Below are 22,844 nucleotides of genomic sequence, written 5' to 3' on the forward strand. Positions count from 1 at the left end.
TTCCCAGAGATCCAATCACTGTGACTTTCCTCTGTTAAGTCAGTAATTCTAAATTCCTCCATGTTATTACTTCGGAGACCTGGCCTGGGCCCAGAAGATTAGTGCAATTATGAAGAAAAAATGGCAACACCGCTACTTCCTTTGGAGTTGCGAAGATTCGGCATGACATCTAAAACGTTGACAACCTTCTATAGATGTGCGCTGGAGAGTAAATTGACTGGCTGCACCACAGATTGGCATGGAAACACCAATGCACTTAAACGGAAAATTCTACAAAAATGTATGGCTAGGTCTCAATCCATCATAGGTAAAGCCCACGCACCATTGAGCACATCTGCAGGAAATGGTGTCGCAGGAAAGCAGCATCCCCATCACCCAGGACATGCTCCCTTTTCACTGCTGCCATTAGGAAGGTGATACAGGAGTCTCAGGATTCACATCATCATGTTCAGGAATAGTTATTACCCCTCAACCAAAGGGGATAACTTCACTCAACTTCACTTACCCATCATTCTCACAGTCTATGGACTCACTTTCTAGGACTCCTCATCTCATGTTCTCAATATTTATTGCTTATTTATTATTATTCTTTATTTCTCTTCGTATTTGCACAGCGGATATTATTCTACTATGGATTTACTGAGTATTCTCACAAGAAAATGAATTTCAGGGTTATATATGATGGCATACACATACCTTGATAATAAGTTTACTTGACTTTTAAGGTCAGGGGCTACAACTTTCATTATGATAACTTTAAAAAATATAAATACCAAGCAAGATATTTAGATGTAAGGGGTTTCTTTTTTTTTGTCACTGCATAGTGTAATTAAAATGGCTTCTTTGTTATGTTATAATTGAAAGAGCTAAGAAAGTCCTTCCCGCTAGCCGTTTGTTTTGGATTATCTATTGACATGAGGACGAGTGAACCAATTGCGATAGTTGTTATGCTTTTGGAGTGTCTGAAGGTATTGTATGCGCGAGGTTTTGGGGTAGAAGGCGGGAGAGAGAGACAGAGGATGGACGAGGTGCTGTGAGTCCGCTAACGGGGTCGGACCCCGAGCGGGGCGTTCGGCTGGGAGAGAAGACGGAGACGGACTCGTGTGGAGCATCTGGTCGATCACCGTTGTTGGTCCCAGGCGGCCGGTCAAGGTGGTCCGAGGGGTTGCAGGGTGAAGAAGAAGGGTCCTGAGCTCCAACTGTTTGTGCACTAAGAAATTGAACTTTGATAAGTGTGGCGCCTTTTATTTTCCTGTTATATTTTATTCTCTATTAATTATATAGTTCCAGTAATATCTATAAATTGTAAAGCATTTAATCATATCTGGTGTATTGTCTGTTATTTGGGCGGGGTGGGGTACATCACACAGCATCCACACAAACTTTTTACCCAGTTTGGCAGGGCCGAGAGCTGTTTCCCTAGACGACAGCGAGCCGAGCGACCCCGAGGCTGGCCAGGGGGGCTACATTGTGTGGGCTTTTGTCCGGGATTGGATCGACTGGTATGCTGTGTGGGTGCCCTGTTTAAATTACTAATGTGTGTCTCTGTGGGTTATTTGCTGGTTATTGCCGTATGCATGATGGGTGAGGTCTTTGCTCGCGTTCAGACTAGCATTGACGAGTTGGAGGTGGAACTCGGGGCTGTCCATGCTGTTGGGAGAGAGAGGAAAGAGTGGCCAGATTCGGAGGTAGTGTCTGCGAATAAATGTCTAGCTCTGGTAGTCTCCGCCTGGCGTCTGGGATAGTGTCCACCCCAAGAGGGGCGGAGGCGTGCGAGATGTGGGCGGAGCAGATCTCTCAGTTGTTAGAAGAGTGGCAGTGCTTGGTTGAGGGAGAATGACAGGGATTGGTTGAAAGTTTAAGTAGGCGGGCTGGTGACGGTGTTAGAGCTGTCAGGTTCACTTACACCGAGGTGACAGCTGTCAGTTATTTGAAAGAGGGGAGAAAGTTTTCAGTGTGTCTTCTCTGGCTAGGAGGGCGGCTAAATTGCTTGCAGTGCCAGGGGGATCATTTCAGGGTATCAGCCCCTCCTTCAGTTGTTCAGCTGATCAGAGAGGTGTCGGGAAACTTAGTGGAGGCCCAGTGGGGGAACGGCTTGGGGTCTCTGGGGAAGCACGTTCCCAGCAATGTACCAATGAACTTCTGAAAGACCCTATTCCTGAAGGCTTAGAGGGACCACGCCCCAGGATGTCGTTACGGATAGAGGGAAGCGATGCTAAAGCCAGGGCGCAGGTCAAGTTGTTGTACAGTTCGTTTTACAACCGGTGTCTGAAGCATTTACCCTGGACAACCGCAAGGGCACCAAAGATTTTGGGTACCAGTGCCAGTAGTTATCCAGAAGACGATGATTGGTTAATGATCCTGGAGTTCATGGGGGCATTGTCTGGGCACCCAGCGTGTCGAGTTGCTCCTGCAGACGTGTGTAGCAGCCTTGAGCTGGTACCGAATTTAAAAGAGACCCAGCGGTGGTACAGCCTGGGGAGAGTAGCTGAGGGTGAGACCCTCTTAGTAGACGCTCCGAACTACCACAAGGGAGGGGAGTTGACCGCTGAAGACACCTCAGTGAGAGAGAGGTCGCGGCAACCGGACCCTGGCACCGTGGAAGATGTAAGCAGTGTGTGTATTATGCGACATGGTTTAATGTGCTGGATCTGAGGAGTGGATGTTGCCAGATCCCAAGGAGTGCGGCTGTCGAGCCAAAGATGGCCGTTATTAGTTCCCTAGGATTATTTCGATCCGAAAAGATGCCCAAGGGCATACCCGCATCCTTCCCACAGGGCATGAGGAAGACCATGGGGGAAGTGAAGGTGTGTGAAGTTTTGGCATATGTGGATGACCGCCTAGAGCTTGGATTCGCCTGGGGGGACTATGAGGCGAGGTGAGTGGCTGAGCCCGGGCGATAGAAGCGAAGTGTCACATGTGGAGGAGTTTTTGGTCGGAGGAGTTTGGTGCAATGTGAGAAAAATGACCCGACATACCAGTTGAACTTCCTGGTGTTGGAAAAGACGGTGGTGCATCTGGGGATGGAAACCCAGATTGTCAATCTGAATGAGACACAGGGGAGAGAGGGGATTTGCACCGCTGAACTGAGCGCTCAGAAATGCTGGCCAGAGACTGAGTGCCGCACTTGTGGAACGACCATTGCAGACTTGGAATTTATGCTCGTCAACGTGGAGAAGGAGCAACGGAACTCTGAGTCGACACTGCGGTCATGTACTGAGGAATTAATCCAGCGAGAAGAAACAATGACCTATCTTCGAAGGGATCAGCAGAAACTCAAGACGTCGATTCAGAAAAGACTGGAAGACTTACAAGTTGGGGAAGATCAAGGAAGTGTTCTGACTAAGCCAACAGAAAACCGAGAGCCCAGGAAGGGGAGTTTGACTACACTCCCGAGGAGGTGACGAAACGAAGGACAGATCTCGGAAAAGGGAGGCGGACCCTTGAAAGGAACCTGAAGATGACTATCGACAGTTTAAATGAAGTGGAAAAACTGAAAGTTGACCTGGAAGGCGTCATCAGGAATAAAAAACTGAAGGCTGAACATCCTTTAACTGCTGCTTTCCAGGTCAGGGTGGAAGAAGCTGGTGGGGTAACTGCGTCCTAGATTGGGATGGCCAAGAAGCATGAGTCAGAACTGCTGAGGCTGTGGCGAGGGTTGAAGGAGTTCCCGAAAAAGCTGACATCTCGACTGCAGGAGGCTGAAGGGGTAGCCCCGGCTAAATGTTTCAGTTTGGAGACACTCAAACAGCAGCTCCTGATCGAGGGGATGAGGAAGTCTACCGATTCAAAGGATGATGTGCTGGACATGTGGTACATGCTGCCTTTCGCTAACTTCCCCATGATTGAGGAAGAGACCTTTGGCCCTTCTCTCACTGAGTCAGGTGTAGTGGGGAGGGCTAGCTGTGGGCAGTCTGAGTTACAGCAGGACCAGGAAGGAAAAGAAGCAGGGCCCCGGACACGGGACAGGGGGCTCCGAGTTGTAATGGTGGCCTGAGTGGAGTTGGCAAGCAGGCCCAAGGTATCCCTAGTAGTGTCTGAGCCTTTAGGGTTTAGGTGAGGGGGTACGGAGGTCTCGGAGGATTAGGAAGCTCTCACCTAGGTTGGCCTATGTAGCGCCCGTGGACGGGCGGAAGGTCCACTGTTTCAGGAGCAATGTCACTGTGTGTATTTGGATGGGTTTCTGTGTCTGTAGGACTGGTCGGCGAGTTATTTAGAAGTCATGAGGATATGACTTTATTTGGTGGGGGGACAGTGTAAGGGGTTTCTTTTTTTTTGTCACCGCGTAGTCTAATTAAAATGGCTTCTTTGTTATGTTATAACTGAAAGGGCTTCTTTGTTATGATAACGGCTGAGAAAGTCCTTCCTGCTAGCAGTTAGTTTCGGATTATCTATATGAGGACGAATGAAGCAATTGCGATAGTTATTATGCTTTTGGTGTGCCTGAAGATATTGTATGCGCAGGATTTTGGGACAACACGGGAGAGAGAGACAGAGGATGGACTAGGTGCTGTGAGTCCGCTAATGGGGTCGGACCCCGAGCGGGGCGTTCGGCGAGGAGAGGAGACGGAGACGGACTCGTGTGGAGTGTCTGGTCGACCACCGTTGTTGGTCTCAGGCGGCCGGTCGAGGTGGTCCGAGGGGTTGCAGGTTGAAGAAGAAGGGTCCTGAGCTCCAACTGTCTGTGCACGAAGAGATTGAACTTTAAATGTGGCACCTTTTATTTTCCTGTTATATTTTATTCTCTATTAATTATATAGTTCCAGTAATATCTATAAACTGTAAATCATTTAATTGTATCTGGTGTATTGTCTGTTATTTGGGCGGGGTGGGGTACATCACATAGCATCCACACAAACTAATTACCCAGTTTGGCGGGGCCGAGGGCTGTTTCCCTAGACGACAGCGAGCCGAGCGACCCTGAGGCTGGCCAGGGGGGCTACACAGAAATATAAAATATATAATTTTATATTTTAAAATATAAAAATACTAAGAAAAGAGAATACACTGCTGGAAAATAACATTAGGGTATCTGTTCCCCTCTGGGCTTGTGACTAAAAAATAAAGTGTCATGTAAATTTAAAATATCAACCAACATGAAATGTAACAAAAATTGCTTTCAATTCTTGTTCAGATTTCATCACCTCCCTCCACTGTTTAGAAAACTAATTACTTTTTCTCCCCCAAAAGTCTCAAATTTTAAATCAGATAAAATACCAACTAATCTCTTGAACTATTATTAATGTGTCAAAATTCTTACACTTGTTACACCAAATAAACTTTCTGATGAAAGGTCAGAAATAATATTACCTATTTCTCTCTCTCAACATACATTTCTTAGCCTGTAGAATATGACCTGAATTATATGTGTGATACTACATTTTCAGCTTCTGTACTTTTTTGCTTTCTGATAAATCACTTCCAATTTTAGCAGTCAATTGTAAACCATTTTATCCAATGACACGTTTTTTCTAATATCCATATGCAGGGTAGCTTATTCACTAAAGATGACATTAATAACTACCAATTAAGTACTGTAATACAAGCAATTTATGCACTGAGGTTTTTTTAATTCACATAATTAATATTCCAGTCTAATTTTTAAAACAGCTTTAAATTCACTATAATTGCAATATAATCCACCACAGTTTAATTCAAGCTATGCTTTATCACTTCTGTCAGTTTGGAATCTTTAGTGAAAATAACTGTATTTGTGTGTGCACCTGTGTCTCTGCATTTGCCTGTGTCTGGACAGAAGAAATGAATTGTCAATGTGTCAAGCTGAGACATTGCGTCAGAACAAAGTGGAGCAAAAAAAAAAAGCCGTTCAAAAGGAAGGTGAGCTAAGGAGGAATGAAGGATGATGTGCAAATGGAACCAGATAGGACAGAGGATCAGGTTAGTGAAATGTGTTGAGAGAAAATGAGCAAGAAATTGGAAAATTTAATGCTCACCTTTGGAAATTTAAAATCACCTGTAATTTCATATTATAACTAAGTCTATTTTAAGGATCCACTCAAAATTAAACTTCAAAAACAAACACGTAAAAAAACATGAGATTACTTTAATATGAAATCTTCAGTACAAAGGAATAAAGTTGTTTCAGATGCTTTTGAATACTCCTACCTTGCTTCTGGCAGAAGAAAAGAATACTCATGAGGAGTTGTTGTCTCAGGAAAGTTTGAAAGAATAGCCAGCCGATGAGGCAATAGATCAGAACCATGGTAGGTGAAAAGAATCTCCAAAGCACGGACATTGCTCTCCTATTTGAAAGAAAAAAGCACAGTTGGTAATATTATTCAAACACCACCAAACACTTCTACTCAGATTGACCAAGTTCATTCTTGTCAAAAGCTTTGAGACAGTTAACAGTTAAGAGACAATGGGCTTTACTTTTTTCATTTTCTCTACCCCAACATTTAATGTCTACTGTTACAAAGCCAGCTACTTTCACAATCAACACTAGCAGAATATATCCAAGATGTGATCTACTTGCTGTCAGCTTTGACAGCAATTTCTCCCTCATCATTGTTCTCAAAAGGACACTATTCCTAGAAATGTTTTCCCAAATGAAATTTGTGGGCATTATTATATTTGCTTGCAATAGTCTACAAAACAAAGGGGGGGAATTCTATCTTTGTGATAAAAGATCAATCAAAAACTTAAAAGTTTTCTTTTTTCATAGATAACCTTCACTAGCCAAGTGTTTTTTTAAAGTATTTTTAATTATAGTTTTACTCAACTTGAAGAAATACAGTCTTCTGAAAGACAGTAAATGGTCTTTGGAAGTACAATTCTATGAAAATGTGTTCAGTGTTATTATTGCTAGAACAAAATATATTAGATTCTTTTGATTAACTATCCCTTTATTTACATCTTGGTACTAGTCAGTTAAAAACCATCACCAAAACATAACTGTCAGGATTCAAAAGATGAATTCTAGCAAATAGGGATGCTCTAAAGTTGAATTCAAGTAAAGGAAGGAAAGTTACAGGATGATTGTTTGAAAGAGTCTGAAAGTCTTTATTTTTAAATAAAAACTTAAAGACAGGTATGTTGAAAGCAAATTTGAAGGAGATGGAAAGAGTACCCAGGAGATAAACTATATTTTTTATATATAATGTCAGCAAATGTGCAGTCAAAAAAGACAGCTGACGGAACAGAAAGTGTCAACTGAAATAACAAAAGCTGAGCTCAGAAAAGGAATGAGGGGAGAAGAAAGAAATTGGAGCGAGATGAAAGTTTGAAATTCGAGTTTAGTAGTTTCACTTGCTAAATTAAAGAAGAAAGTATAGTCACAGTTTACCATGTGGTTTAAATCTTAGTGACAAGTCCAGTAGCTTATTGCACCAGTTGGAGATGAGTATGGACACAATACTTCTATTAAGTCTTTGAAACAGAAGAGTGTTCCAAAAATGAGCAACTTTGGAGGGGCCCAATCCTATTTTTGTGTTAAAGCCAGATCAGACTTCACATGGCGAAAATCTGCCTCTCTTGAATACAAGGTTTAAGCTGAGGAAAACAGTAATTGTTCGAAAGAGAACAGCTGAAGGTTGAGACTGTTTCAGCTGACTTCTCTTACAACTCTACCTCCCACAACCATTATCATTGCTGCTGCCTCATTTCATCCATTGTTGAAACATACATATCCTACTAAGACTTTATCATTAATTATCTGCAGGATCCAACTGCCCTAACTGTTATCCCAGTAAGTGTTGAGGTCATGTTCTTCTGCAATTCATTTTAAGACCGTAAGATATGGGAGCAGAATTAGGCCATTTGGACCATCAAGTCTGCTCTACCATACTGTCATGGCTAATCTAATTTTCCTCGCACCTCTAATATCTTGCTTTCTCCCCATATCTCTTCATGCCTTGACCAATCAAGAACTTATCAACATCTGCCTTAAATATACATAAAGGTTTAGCCTCCACTGCCACCCGTGGCAAGGAATTAGACAGTCTCACCACTCTCTGGCTAAAGAAATTCCCACTGAAAATACACCTGTTGTTGAGGGGGGCTAGCCACAGGGGGGCTAGCCACTGGGGTGCTCTGCACTGGCTCCTTAACTCCTTTTCCCTTTCTGTCACCCAATTTCTTGTCTCCTACACCTTGGGTGTAACTACTTTTCTTATATGCCTTATCCATTACCCCTTCAGTCTCCCAAATCCAGTTCAACCAGTTCCAGCTCAACGCGGATTGTTAAAAGCTGCAGCTGGATGCGCCTCTCACAGCTGCAGTCATCAGGGATACAGGAGATCTCCCTACCTTCCCACATCTTGCAAGAGGAGCATTCAACAATCATGCCTGGCATCTCTACCTTCCTAACTGAGCAGTTGTAAGGGGAAGGGAAAGGAAGGGAAAAAAATTTAACCCAGACCTTTTCTTTGAAGCCTCTCTTCGCTGAAGTCTCAAAGAGCTAAAGCCTCAAGATCACCACTCTGACGATGGTCACTGTGCTTGCCCTTGTCTTCCTTTAATTTGCTTTTGTTAATCAATCACAAACACAGGTTGGTTGCTGGTCAAAGCTTTCTTACACTGCCGCAACACGCTGCTGCTGCCTTTTTCTGCTGGGGCAGTGGACCTGAGTGAAATCCCATCTTCTCAAGCTTCCAACATCCTGGCTGCTGGTGAAAGCTCTCTTACAGTTTCAGACACTTCTGGTAATAAGTACTGAACAACCACTCTCCTAGAACACATTCAGTATCCTCAGTGTTTCTGCCAAGTGGCACAAAATATTCACCACCTGGGAGAAATCACATGGATGCAATATTGGATCTCCTGTTAGGAAACGAGTTGACAAGTGACAGAAGCCTGTGTAGGGGAGCACTTTGGTTCCAGTGATCATAACACCATTAGTTTCAACTTGATCATAGACAAGGATAGATCTGGTCCTAAGGTTGAGGTTCTTAACTGGAAAAAGGCCAAATTTGAAGAAATGAGAAAGGATCTAAAAAGCGTGGATTGGGACAGGTTGTTCTCTGGCATGGATGTGATCGGTAGGTGGGAAGCCTTCAAAGCAGAAATTTTGAGAGTGCAGAATTTGTATGTTCCTGTCAGGATTAAAGGCAAGGTGAATAGGAATAAGGAACCTTGGTTCTCAAGGGATATTGCAACTCTGATAAAGAAGAAGAGGGAGTTGTATGACGTGTATAGGAAGCAGGGAGTAAATAAGGTGCTTGAGGAGTATAAGAAGTGCAAGAAAATACTTAAGAAAGAAATCAGGAGGGCTAAAAGAAGACATGAGGTTGCCTTGGCAGTCAGTGAAGGATAATCCAAAGAGCTTTTACAGGTATATTAAGAGCAAAAGGATTGTAAGGGATAAAATTGGTCCTCTTGAAGATCAGAGTGGTCAGCTACGTGCGGAACCAAAGGAAATGGGGGAGATCTTAAATAGGTTTTTTGCGTCTGTGTTTACTAAGGAAACTGGCATGAAGTCTATGGAATTAAGGGAAACAAGTAGTGAGATCATGGAAACTGTACAGATCGAAAAGGAGGAGGTCCTTGCTGTCTTGAGGAAAATTAAAGTGGATAAATCCCCGGGACCTGACAGGGTGTTCCCTCGGACCTCGAAGGAGACTAGCGTTGAAATTGCAGGGGCCCTGGTAGAAATATTTTAAATGTCGCTGTCTAGAGGTGAGGTGCCGGAGGACTGGAGAGTGGCTCATGTTGTTCCGTTGTTTAAAAAAGGATCGAAAAGTAATCCGGGAAATTATAGGCCAGTAAGTTTAACATCGGTAGTAGGTAAGTTATTGGAGGGAGTACTAAGGGACAGAATCTACAAGCATTTGGATAGACTGGGACTTATTAGGGAGAGTCAACATGGCTTTGTGCGTGGTAGGTCATGTTTGACCAATCTATTGGAGTTTTTTGAGGAGGTTACCAGGTGGATGAAGGGAAGGCAGTGGATATTGTCTACATGGACTTCAGTAAGGCCTTTGACAAGGTCCTGCATGGGAGATTAGTTAGGAAAGTTCAGTCGCTAGGTATACATGGAGAGGTGGTAAATTGGATTAGACATTGGCTCGATGGAAGAAGCCAGAGAGTGGTGGTAGAGAATTGCTTCTCTGAGTGGAGGCCTGTGACTTGTGGTATGCTACAGGGATCAGTGCTGGGTCCATTGTTATTTGTCATCTACGTCAATGATCTGGATGATAATGTGGTAAATTGGATCAGCAAGTTTGCTGATGATACAAAGTTTGGAGGTGTAGTAGACAGTGAGGAAGGTTTTCAGAGCCTGCAGAGGGACTTGGACCAGCTGGAAAAATGGGCTAAAAAAATGGCAGATGGAGTTTAATACTGACAAGTGTGAGGTATTGCACGTTGGAAGGACAAACCAACGTAGAACATACAGGGTTAATGGTAAGGCACTAAGGAGTGCAGTGGAACAGAGGGATCTGGGAATAGAGATACAAAATTCCCTAAAAGTGGCGTCACAGGTAGATAGGGTCGTAAAGAGAGCTTTTGGTACATTGGCCTTTATTAATCAAAGTATTGAGTATAACAGCTGGAATGTTATGATGAGAATGTATAAGGCATTGGTGAGGCCGAATCTGGAGTATTGTGTTCAGTTTTGGTCACCAAATTACAGGAAGGATATAAATAAGGTTGAAAGAGTGCAGAGAAGGTTTACAGGGATGTTGTCGGGACTTGAGAAACTCAGTTACAGAGAAAGTTTGAATAGGTTGGGACTTTATTCCCTGGAGCGTAGAAGAATGAGGGGAGATTTGATAGAGGTATATAAAATTATGATGGGTATAGATAGAGTGAATGCAAGCAGGCTTTTTCCACTGAGGCAAGGGGAGAAAAAAACCAGAGGACATGGGTTAAGGGTGAGGGGGGAAAAGTTTAAAGGGAACATTAGGGGGGGCTTCTTCACACAAAGAGTGGTGGGAGTATGGAATGAGCTGCCAGACGAGGTGGTAAATGCGGGTTCTTTTTTAACTTTTAAGAATAAATTGGACAGATACATGGATGGGAGGTGTATGGAGGGATATGGTCCGTGTGCAGGTCAGTGGGACTAGGCACAGCTAAGAAGGGCCAAAAGGCCTGTTTCTGTGCTGTAGTTTCTATGGTTTAGTCAGCAGCATAAGTTTTATTCAGCCATGCTTACCCTGAAATCATGACTTTTTCAAGCTCAAATATGTCTTTGTTGGGAATTAATTTGCTGCGTGGATCAAAACATAGTAGTCTGTCTGATTTTATTCTTATTAATTAAAATGTTTAATATAACTAAGTGCATTGTCAGGCCACTTCATATACTAATTAAGATTCAATCATTTTAAAGTAGGACAGGAGATAAGCCAGTCCAAGCTAGGAAACATATTTGCTTCTCCAAAAGGTTATTAATGAACCAGCTTAGTTTTTATGATAATCTGGTAGCAAGTTGGCCACTCTTACCAACGTGAGTTTTTAAAAACCAATTTGAATTCTCAATCTGCTGTGGAGACACTGTTTATTCTCTAGATTATTGCACTATACCTCCGCTTAATTCAGCAACAAAACTATTATATTGCTTATGGAGTTTGGTATGAAAATAACTAGGTCTTGAGACCCAAAAATCCATTTGCATTAATTGTACTGTTTTGGCTGCTGATTTTGCTTTTAAAAGACAGAATAGCAAACCAAATTAATTACCTTGAAGAGAAGAAATCTTAATACGACTAACATTTGTATTTTCAGAAAATTTACTATACCCTCGCATATGTTCTTGCTGATAATACAATGTTCTGACTCCTAAATTTTTTGAAGAATTCTGAGTCATATCTTTGCTCTGCAGCATGAAGCCCTCCAAGGATTTCCTGCGAACAAAAATTACAAATCACTTCACCCAAGTATTAGAACAAAGCCATACAGTATTGAGTCTGTGTATATTTAACTTCTGATTATTACTGTGAACCACTATCATTTCCCAAATAACAAAGTCAATGCCTCACAATGACAGCAGCAATTAAACTCAAAAAATATGCAATATCACAATTCCCTTTGGCAGGTCTACTAAACAAGCAAAAATCAAACTAACTGTTCATGCTGTAAGTCTGAAATAAAGAACATTCCTTCATCAGATAATGATCCACAAGCTGATGAAGAGTCTTCGACCTGAAACTTTAACTATCTTCCTCTTTGCGTAGATGATGCCTCACCAGTTGAATGTTTCGAGTATCTTCCATTTTTATTTCACATTATATGAAAACCATGACTTTAAGTCCTGAAATAATTAGATTTATAGGATAAAATTTAATGAAATATTTTCATACCTCATAAGTTGCTAGACGATTTAAGTAGGTTAATAGCTTCAATCTACAACGACAAAGTTCTTTTTGTTCAAGTGTCAACCTGGGAAAAGAAAGCTACTGTTACAATTGTCAAATGGTGTAAGCTGAATCACCTGAAGCTTAACATCAAAAGGCAAAAAAGTTGGCACTGGACTTTAGGGAGATTAAGCCTGCACTGCTCCGTTACTACTGATGGTGGCGACGTGGAGGTGGTGAAGGCCTACAAATGCCTGGTGGTGCACCTGGATGACAGACTGGAGTGGAGCAACACAGAAGCTGTGTACAAGAAGGGCCAGAGTTGCCTCTACACCCTGAGGAGACTGAGATCCTTTGATGTAGGCCTTTCCTTCACATGTTCTACCAGTCTGTTTTTTCTAGTACAATCTTCTATGTGGTGGTGTGCTGAGGCAATGGCATCAACACGGGTGATGCCAACAGCTCAAACTGATTAGAACGACTGGTCCTGTTATAGGAGTCAAACTGGACACACTGGAGGCTGTGGTAGAACAAAGGACCTTACGGAAAATCCTGGCAATTCTGGACAATGTTTCTCATCCCTACATACCACCTTGGGTGAATAGAGGAGCATTTTTAGTAATAGATGAAGACCACTGCACTGGTCCAAAGAGTGCTATATGAGGTTATTCTTACCCTCAGCATTAGATTCTATAATGAGTCAACCTACAACTGGGGAAGTGATGACTTCCTCCTGTTAGACTGCTTGAGGCCATGAGACCATAAGACCATAAGACAAAGGAGCAGAAGTCAGCCATTCAGCCCATCGAGTCTGCTCCGCCATTTTATCATGAGCTGATCCATTCTCCCATTTAGTCCCACTCCCCCACCTTCTCACCATAACCTTTGATGCCCTGGCTACTCAGATACCTATCAATCTCTGCCTTAAATACACCCAATGACTTGGCCTCCACTGCTGCCCGTGGCAACAAATTCCATAGATTCACCACCCTCTGGCTAAAAAAAATTCTTCGCATTTCTGTTCTGAATGGGCGCCCTTCAATCCTTAAGTCATGCCCTCTCGTACTAGACTCCCCCATCATGGGAAACAACTTTGCCACATCCACTCTGTCCGTGCCTTTCAATATCCGAAATGTTTCTATGAGGTCTCCCCTCATTCTTCTAAACTCCAAGGAATACAGTCTAAAAGCGGACAAACGGTCCTCATATATTAACCCTCTCATTCCCGGAATCATTCTAGTGAATCTTCTCTGTACCCTCTCCAACGTCAGCACATCCTTTCTTAAATAAGGAGACCAAAACTGCCCACAGTACTCCAAGTGAGGTCTCACCAACGCCTTATAGAGCCTCAACATAACATCCCTGCTCCTGTACTCTATTCCTCTAGAAATGAATGCCAACATTGCATTCGCCTTCTTCACTACTGACTCAACCTGGAAGTTTACTCTAAGGGTATCCTATACGAGGACTCCCAGTTACCGTTGCATCTCAGAACTTTGAATTCTTTCCCCATTTAAATAATAGTCTGCCCGTTTATTTTTGTTTCCCAAAGTGCATAACCATACACTTTCCAACATTGTACTTCATCTGCCACTTCTCTGCCCATTCTTCCAATCTATCCAAGTCTCTCTGCAGACTCTCCATTTCCTTAGCACTACCAGCCCCTCCACCTATCTTCGTGTCATCAGCAAACTTAGCCACAAAGCCATCTATTCCATAATCTAAATCGTTGATGTACAATGTAAAAAGAAGCAGCCCCAACACGGACCCCTGTGGAAAACCACTGGTAACCGGCAGCCAACCAGAATAGGATCCCTTTATTCCCACTCTGTTTCCTGCCAATCAGCCAATGCTCTATCCACGTACGTAACTTTCCTGTAATTCTATGGGCTCTTATCTTGTTAAGTAGCCTCATGTGTGGCACCTTGTCAAAGGCCTTCTGAAAATCCAAATATACAACATCCACTGCATTTCCCTTGTCTAGCCTACTGGTAATTTCCTCAAAAAATTGTAATAGGTTTGTCAGGCAGGATTTTCCTTCAAGGAATCCATGCTGAGTTCTGCCTATCTTGTCATATGCCTCCAGGTATTCTGTAACCTCATCCTTGACAATTGACTCCAACAACTTCCCAACCACCGATGTCAAGCTAACAGGTCTATAATTTCCTTTTTGCTTCCTTGCCCCCTTCTTAAATAGCGGAGTGACATTTGCAATCTTCCAGTCCTCTGGAACCATGCCAGAATCTATCGACTTTTGAAAGATCATCGCTAATGTCTCCGCAATCTCCACAGCTACTTCCTTCAGAACAAGAGGGTGCATTCCATCTGGTCCGGGAGATTTATCTACCTTTAGACTATTCAGCTTCCTGAGTAGTTTCTCTGTTGTAATTGTGACTGCACACACTTCTCTTCCCTGCCACCCTTGAGTGTCTGGTATACTGCTGATGTCTTCCTCAGTGAAAACTGATGCGAAATACTCGTTCAGTTCCTCTGCCATCTCCTTATCTCCCATTACAATTTCTCCAGCATCATTTTCTATCGGTCCTATATCTACTCTCACCTGTCTTTTACTCTTTATATACTTGAAAAAGCTTTTAGTATCCTCTTTGACATTATTTGCTAGTTTTCTTTCATAGTTAACCTTTTCCCTCTTAATGACCTTCTTGGTTTCCTTTTGTAAGGTTTTTAAAACTTCCCAATCCTCTGTCTTCCCACTAATTTTTGCTTCCTTGTATGCCCCCTCCTTTGCTTTAACTTTGGCTTTGACTTCTCCTGTCAACCACAGTTGCACTCGAAAATTTCTTCTTTTTTGGAATATACCTGTCTTGCACCTTCCTCACTTCTCGCATAAACTCCAGCCACTGCTGCTCTGCTGTCTTTCCCGCCACTGTCCCTTTCCAGTCAACTTTGGCCAGTTCCTCTCTCATGCCACTGTAATTTCCTTTACTCCACTGAAATACCGACACATCAGATTTCGGTTTTTCTTTTTCTAATTTCACAGTGAACTCAATCATGTTATGATCACTGCCTCCTAAGGGTTCCTTCACCTCAATCTCTCTAATCACCTCCGGTTCATTACACAATACCCAATCCAGTACAGCTGATCTCCTAGTGGGCTCAACAACAAGCTGTTCTAAAAAGCCATCTCGCAGACATTCTACAAATTCTCTCTTTTGAGATCCAGTGCCATCCTGATTTTCCCAATCCACTCGCGTTAAAATCCCCCACAATTATCATAACACTGCCCTTCTGACAAGCCTTTTCTATTTCCAGTTGTAATTTGTAGTCCACATCCCTGCAGCTGTTTGGAGGCCTATAAATAACTACCATCAGGGTCCTTTTATCCCTGCTATTTCTCAGCTCAACCCATAAAGATGCTGCACCTTCCGATCCTATATCACCTCTTTCTAATGATTTAATATCATTTCTTACCAATAAAGCCTCCCCATCTGCCTACCATCCTACCCTTCCGATACATCGTGTATCCTTGGACGTTCAGCTCCCAAAGACATGCATCCTTTAGCCAGGTCTCAGTGATGGCCACAATATCATACCTGCCAATCTGTAGCTGTACGACAAGATCATCCACCTTATTCCTTATGCTGCGGGCATTTAAGTATGACACCTTCTAAGACCAGAGTATTTGATACACTTTGATTCACTGCAACTTTATTGCACTGCAACTCATTCCAATGGCTACAAATTTGCCCCATCACCTGCCTGTCTTTCCTGACATCTTTACTGCTCACTACCTTAGATTTATTTCTGTTTTCCCCTTCCTCCACTCTGTCATTCCGGTTCCCATCCCCCTGCCAAATTAGTTTAAACCCTCCCTAACAGCTCTATTAAACTTTCCGCCAGGATATTGGTCCCCTTCGGGTTCAGGTGTAACCTGTCCATTTTGAACAGGTCACACTTCCCCTAGAAGAGATCCCAATTATCCAAGAATCTGAAGCCCTGCCCCCTACACTAGTCTCTCAGACTGATTCTACTATTCTTGCCCTCGCTAGCACGTGGCACAGGTAGCAATCCCGAGATTACTACCCTGGAGGTCCTGCTTCTCAGCTTCCTTCCTAACTCCTGGAAATCTCTCTTCAGGACCTCCTCCTTTGCCCTATCGACGTCATTGGTACCAACATGTACCAAGACAACTGGCTGCTCACCCTCCCCCTTCAGAATATTCAGGACCCGATCCGAGACATCCCGTACCCTGGCACCTGGGAGGCAACACACCACGCGGGGTATCTCTATCAGGCTCACAGAATCTCCTGTCCGTTCCCCTGACTATGGAATCCCCTACGACTACCGCATTCCTCTTCTCCCTCCTTCCCTCCTGCACGACAGCGCTAGGCTCTTATTTTTTATTCTTTCTATTTCTCTTCTAATATGTATATCTGTGCACTTGTAATGCTACCGTGACACTGTAATTTCCTTTAGGATCAATATATTATCTATTACTGTGCATCTCATTTTCTTATATATTCTAGTATTTTCTTTGATGCTTCCAATACAATGTATTGCCACAAATACAGAATTGTACACATTCCTGGGTAACAGAAAAGTACTATCAGTAACAAAACCAAGTAGTTTGAACCTTATTTTGTTTAGCTGATTGATACAGTGCAAAAATGCAATAGTTTAATGAATGATCATATGCTGAAAAACAATAAAATTACAGGTGAAGGAAATAATAACCATAATTTTAGCACTGTTGATGCTTCACACAAGGACCCAAGAGCAGAATTTCATTGTATTAACAGGCTGGTGTTTCATTCAAATATTCAAACAATAAATATAAGTAAACTTTTCCATTTAAAGCGTTGCCTATACAAATATACAAGTAATATAAAAGGACAATCTACTGTTAACCGCAAGACCTTTAACACTGTTGAAATACAAGCAAGGCTGCAGGCCCGGATGGTGTCAGTACCAGGGTGCTCAGAGCCTGTGCCCCTCAGCTACGTGGAGTACTTCGCCATGTATTCAACCTGAGCCTGAGGCTCCAGAGGGTTCCTGTATTGTGGAAGACGTCCTGCCTCGTCCCTGTGCCGAAGACGCCGCGCCCCAGCGGCCTCAATGACTACAAACCGGTGGCATTGACCTCCCACATCATGAAGACCCTGGACAGACTTGTTCTGGAGCTGCTCCAGCCTATGGTCAGGCCATGCTTAGATCCCCTCCAGTTCGCCTACCAGCCCCGACTAGGAGTTGAGGATGCCATCATCTTCCTGCTGAACCATGTCTATGCCCACCTGGACAAGCCAGCGAGCACTGTGAGGGTCATGTTTTTTGACTTCTCCAGTGCGTTCAACACCATTCGCCCTGCTCTGCTGGGGGAGAAGCTGACAGCGATGCAGGTGGATGCTTCCCTGGTATCATTGATTCTCGATTACCTGATTGGCAGACCACAGTACGTGCGCTTGCAACACCATGGGTCCGACAGAGTGATCAGCAGCACTGGGGCTCCACAGGGGACTGTCTTGTCTCCCTTTCTCTTCACCATTTACACCTCGGACTTCAACTACTGCACAGAGTCCTGTCGTCTTCAGAAGTTTTCGGATGACTCTGCCATAGTTGGATGCATCAGCAAGGGAGATGAGGCTGAGTACAGGGCTACGGTAGGAAACTTTGTCACATGGTGTGAGCAGAATTATCTACAGCTTAATGTGAAAAAGACTAAGGAGCTGGTGGTAGACCTGAGGAGAACTAAGGTACCGGTGACCCCTGTTTCCATCCAGGGGGTCAGTGTGGACATGGTGGAGGATTACAAATACCTGGGGATACGAATTGACAATAAACTGGACTGGTCAAAGAACACTGAGGCTGTCTACAAGAAGGGTCAGAGCCGTCTCTATTTCCTGAGGACTGAGGTCCTTTAACATCTGCCGAACGATGCTGAGGATGTTCTACAAGTCTGTGGTGGCCAGTGCTATCATGTTTGCTGTTGTGTGCTGGGGCAGCAGGCTGAGGGTGACAGACACCAACAGAATCAACAAACTCATTCGTAAGGCCAGTGATGTTGTGGGGATGGAACTGGACTCTCTCACGGTGATGTCTGAAAAGAGGATGCTGTCTAAGTTGCATGCCATCTTGGTCAATGTCTCCCATCCACTACATAATGTACTGGGTGGGCACAGGAGTACATTCAGCCAGAGACTCATTCCACCGAGATGCAACACAGAGCGTCATAGGAAGTCACTCCTGCCTGTGGCCATCAAACTTTACAACTCCTCCCTTGGAGGGTCAGACATCCTGAGCCAATAGGCTGATCCTGGACTTATTTCATAATTTACTGGCATAATTTACATATTACTATTTAACTATTTACGGTTCTATTACTATTTATTATTTATGGAACAATTGTAACAAAAACCAATTTCCCCCAGGATTAATAAAGTATGACTATGACTATACAGAGAGATTTTGGGGACCAAGTCCATAGCTTTCTTAAGCTTACAGTTCTTCCAAACTCCAAATATTCTCCCTGCAATTAATAGATTCAGTAAGTGTGTTATCTTTAGTGAACTCAGGAACGCTGGCACCACATGACTATATACTCAAATGCATGCTTGGAGCATTTACAAGTCCAAAACTAAATTAATAAAACTCTAAGCAAGCAACACCTGCATTTATGATTATCTACTGTCAGTAACAGCATATAGATACAAAAAAAATCCTGCTTTGCCATGACATGTCAATGAGGAGGGAAGAGGAGAAGATAAAGAGAAAAGCAAAAATAATTTAAATAATTCGATCCCATTTCCAATGTTGCCATACTTTGCTGGAAATTGAAAATCAATGCATGGACTCACATGGAAAAGTCCACAAACTGGAGCAGCTCCTGCCTCTTTGTAGCCTCCCGTTCTTTTCTTCTCTGCACTTCCTCAATTGGTGACATGAAATCCTCATAGGGAAGTTCATCAAAGTCCAGATTCCCAGGCAAAATGAATCTGTTAAAAAGGAAAATGAAAAATACTCTCATGGACCATGTGGTATTTCGACTTCTATTATATACACAATTATAAACCTACTACCTTTGTAATGAACTGCAATAATTCTATCAGATAAAAGATTAATATGCCAGTTTACTGCCTGATTTTATAACACTGTGCAAAATTATTGCTCCCCAAACAATATTTCACAGGGGTTACAGTAGAACAGTAGATTTTATGAGTGTTGTAAGGATATCTATGACATTTTCTACCAACTAAGGTTCAAATAATTAAAGTGAAACCACTGTAGCCTTGAATTTTAAGTTATGGACATACTGGCTTGAGAACATCAACCAACAATTATAAAAATAAAATATATTTTGTTTGAAATAAATTAGAACAAAACAGGTACACAGAATACAACGAAAACATTTGTCACCATGAAAATCGCAATATTTACAATGTGTAACTGTGAAAGAGATAGGAACAGACAAGTTAGAAAAGCGTTTAATTGGAGTAAGGGGAAATATGAGGCTATCAGGCAGGAAGTTGGAAGCTTAAATTGGGAACAGATGTTCTCAGGGGAAAAATACGGAAGAAATGTGGCAAATGTTCAGGGGATATTTGTATGGGGTTCTGCATAGGTACGTTCCAATAAGACAGGGAAGTTATGGTAGGGTACAGGAACCGTGGTGTACAAAGGCTGTTGAAAATCTAGTCAAGAAGAAAAGTTTACAAAAGGTTCAGAGAGCAAGGTAATGTTAGAGATCTAGAAGATTATAAGGCTAATAGGAAGGAGCTTAAAAAGGAAATTAGGAGAGCCAGAAGGGGCCATGAGAAAGCCTTGGCGGGCAGGATTAAGGAAAACCCCAAGGCATTCTACAAGTATGTGAAGAGCAAGAGGATCAGACGTGAAAGAATAGGACCTATCAAGTGTGACAGTGGGAAAGTGTCTATGGAACCAGAGGAAATAGCAGAGGTACTTAATGAATACTTTACTTCAGTATTCACAATGGAAAAGGATCTTGGTGATTGTAGTGATGACTTGCAGCAGACTGAAAAGCTTGAGCATGTAGATATTAAGAAAGAGGATGTGCTGGACGTTTTGGAAAGCATCAAGTTGGATAAGTCGCCGGGACCGGATGAGATGTACCCCAGGCTACTGTGGGAGACAAGGGAGGAGATTACTGAGCCTCTGGTGATGATCTTTGAATCATCAATGGGGATGGGAGTGGTTCCGGATGTTGTTCCTTTATTCAAGAAAGGGAGTAGGGATAGCCCAGGATATTATAGACCAGTGAGCCTTACTTCAGTGGTTGGCAAGTTGATGGAGAAGATCCTGAGAGGCAGGATTTATGAATATTTGGAGAGGTATAATATGATTAGGAAGAGTCAGCATGGCTTTGTCAAGGGCAGGTCATGCCTTATGAGCCTGATTGAATTTTTTGAGGATGTGACTAAACACACTGATGAAGGAATTGCAGTAGATATAGTGTATATGGATTTCAGAAAGGCATTTGATAAGGTACCCCATGCAAGGCTTATTGAGAAAGTAAGGAGGCAGGGGATCCAAGGGGACATTGCTTTGTGGATCTAGAACTGACTTGCCCATAGAAGGCAAAGAGTAGTTCGAGATGAGTCATATTCTGCATGGAGGTTGATCACCAGTGGAGTGCCTCAGGGATCCGTTTTGGGACCCTTACTCTTCGTGATTTTTATAAATGACCTGGATGAGGAAGTGGAGGATGGGTTAGTAAGTTTGCTGATGACACAAAGGTTGGAGGTGTTGTGGATAGTGTGGAGAGCTGTCAGAGGTTACAGCAGGACATTGATTCTGCCGAAAAACTGGGCTGAGAAGTGGCGGATGGAGTTCAACCCAGATAAGTGTGAAGTGGTTCATTTTGGTAGGTCAAATATGATTGGCAGAATATAGCATTAATGGTAAGACTCTTGGCAGTGTAGAAGATCACAGGGATCTTTAATCATTAATCGTGGAACTGAATTTAGGAGCCGAGAGGTAATGTTGCAGCTATATAGGACCCTGGTCAGACCCCACTTGGAGTACTGTGCTCAGTTTTGGTCGCCTTACTACAGGAAGGATGTGGAAGCCATAGAAAGGGTGCAGAGGAGATTTACAAGGATGTTGCCTGGATTGGGGAGCATGCCTAATGAGAAAAGGCTGAGTGAAGTCCGCCTTTTCTCCTTGGAGCGACAGAAATGAGAGGTGACTTGATAGAGGTGTATAAGATGATGAGAGGCATTGAGCGTAAGGATAGTCGGAGGTTTCTTCCCAGGGCTGAAATGTTTGCCACAAGAGGATACAGGTTTAAGGTGCTGGGGAGTAGGTAGAGAGGAGATATCAGGGGTAAGTTTTTTTACTCAGAGAGTGGTGTGTGTGTGGAATGGGCTGCTGGCAACGGTGGTGGAGGCGGATACGATAGGGTCTTTTAACAGACTTTTGGATAGGTACATGGAGCTTAGAAAAAATAGAGGGCTATGGGTAAGCCTAGTAATTTCTAAGGTAAGGACATGCTTGGCACAACTTTGTGGGCTGAAGGGCCTGTATTGTGCGGTAGGCTTTCTATGTTTCTATGAGAGAAATACTAAATAGGTGAATATGAGAAAACAGCATTAAATCATGTCAAAGTAAGGTATGCTTGCCACAAAATTCTTTAATCATTCACAAAATAATTTCATCCAGTTTTAACCAATATCAAAGGAAAACTAAGAAACAGTAGATTTTAACCTGTTGATATTTGGAAACAGAATACCATAACTTTTTGCAAACTGTAGAAATTAATGCCACACTAAAAAATAAAACTAGATGTTACATTGCATATATGGGTAGAGAAGGAGGAGCAGGAAGTCATATAATTCTTAAAATCAACTGACAAACCTGCCTCTATCTTCTCCTTTTCCTATAGCAATAAGTGCCTCCAAGTCAGTGCCTTTCAGTCCATATTGAAGCAACTCCCTGGCTGCATCAACATTTTCAGGTACTCTTTCCACACATTCATGTAGGACCCAGGAGCGTTTCTTAATTTTACTCTGAAATAACAAGTGATATTAATTTTAAATAACAATCCTATTCACTTACTCAGAAATCAAAAGACAAAACAAATCATGAGTCTTAAATCGAAACTGTGTCATCTGATAAGACACTGAGAACCAATGAAAATACAAATCAGAAATTGGTGGATGTTGGAGTTGCAAGATGATATCTGCAGAGTTCATTATGTGAGATGAAACTCATAACCTTAAAGAAATAACTCGTAAAATATATTGCTCTTTGTTAGAAGGTAATAAAGCTCTACTTGAATTAAGACCAAACTGTTAATTACAAGATTCTTGGCAGATAAAACAAATTATCAGGCAAGTCCATTAAAACAAATTTAAAGTAGATTTAAAATGCACTTCACAAAGAAAAGCTGAACTCTGGTGATGCAAAAATAAAATCTAAAAGCTAAACATGTGAAATTAGGTAATCTGCTGAAATAGTCAAGTCTTATGAAGAAAACATACCAGGTAATCCTGAATAGAAGCGATATTAACAGGTGATTTTCTCCATTGTCTTTGATATACTAGATCACTGTCAAGGTCATAGGCTTGTGCAAGACTCAATGCTTCACCATATTCTTCATTGTCAATCTGAAGAAGTACA

The 22,844-nt window shown here is 42.5% G+C and overlaps 1 protein-coding gene across 3 annotated transcripts in view; it reads right to left on the reverse strand.

Annotated features, from left to right (window-relative positions):
- Positions 1 to 22,844, reverse strand: part of nbas (NBAS subunit of NRZ tethering complex) — a 304,149-nt gene that overhangs the window by 233,456 nt on the left and 47,849 nt on the right. For all 3 annotated transcript variants that reach the window (XR_011885018.1, XM_072251277.1, XM_072251278.1), the window contains 6 exons: positions 22,706 to 22,831; positions 22,080 to 22,231; positions 19,064 to 19,201; positions 12,258 to 12,336; positions 11,697 to 11,801; positions 6,127 to 6,263 (listed from right to left, as the gene is read on the reverse strand). Coding sequence is in view for 2 of the 3 variants with exons in the window: in XM_072251277.1 (XP_072107378.1) it covers positions 6,127 to 6,263; positions 11,697 to 11,801; positions 12,258 to 12,336; positions 19,064 to 19,201; positions 22,080 to 22,231; positions 22,706 to 22,831 (737 nt within the window). In the remaining variant the exon portion in view is untranslated. The remainder of the gene's footprint in view (positions 1 to 6,126; positions 6,264 to 11,696; positions 11,802 to 12,257; positions 12,337 to 19,063; positions 19,202 to 22,079; positions 22,232 to 22,705; positions 22,832 to 22,844) is intronic.

This window comes from Mobula birostris, chromosome 2, assembly GCF_030028105.1.
Source record: "Mobula birostris isolate sMobBir1 chromosome 2, sMobBir1.hap1, whole genome shotgun sequence".
Taxonomy (NCBI): domain Eukaryota; kingdom Metazoa; phylum Chordata; class Chondrichthyes; order Myliobatiformes; family Myliobatidae; genus Mobula; species Mobula birostris.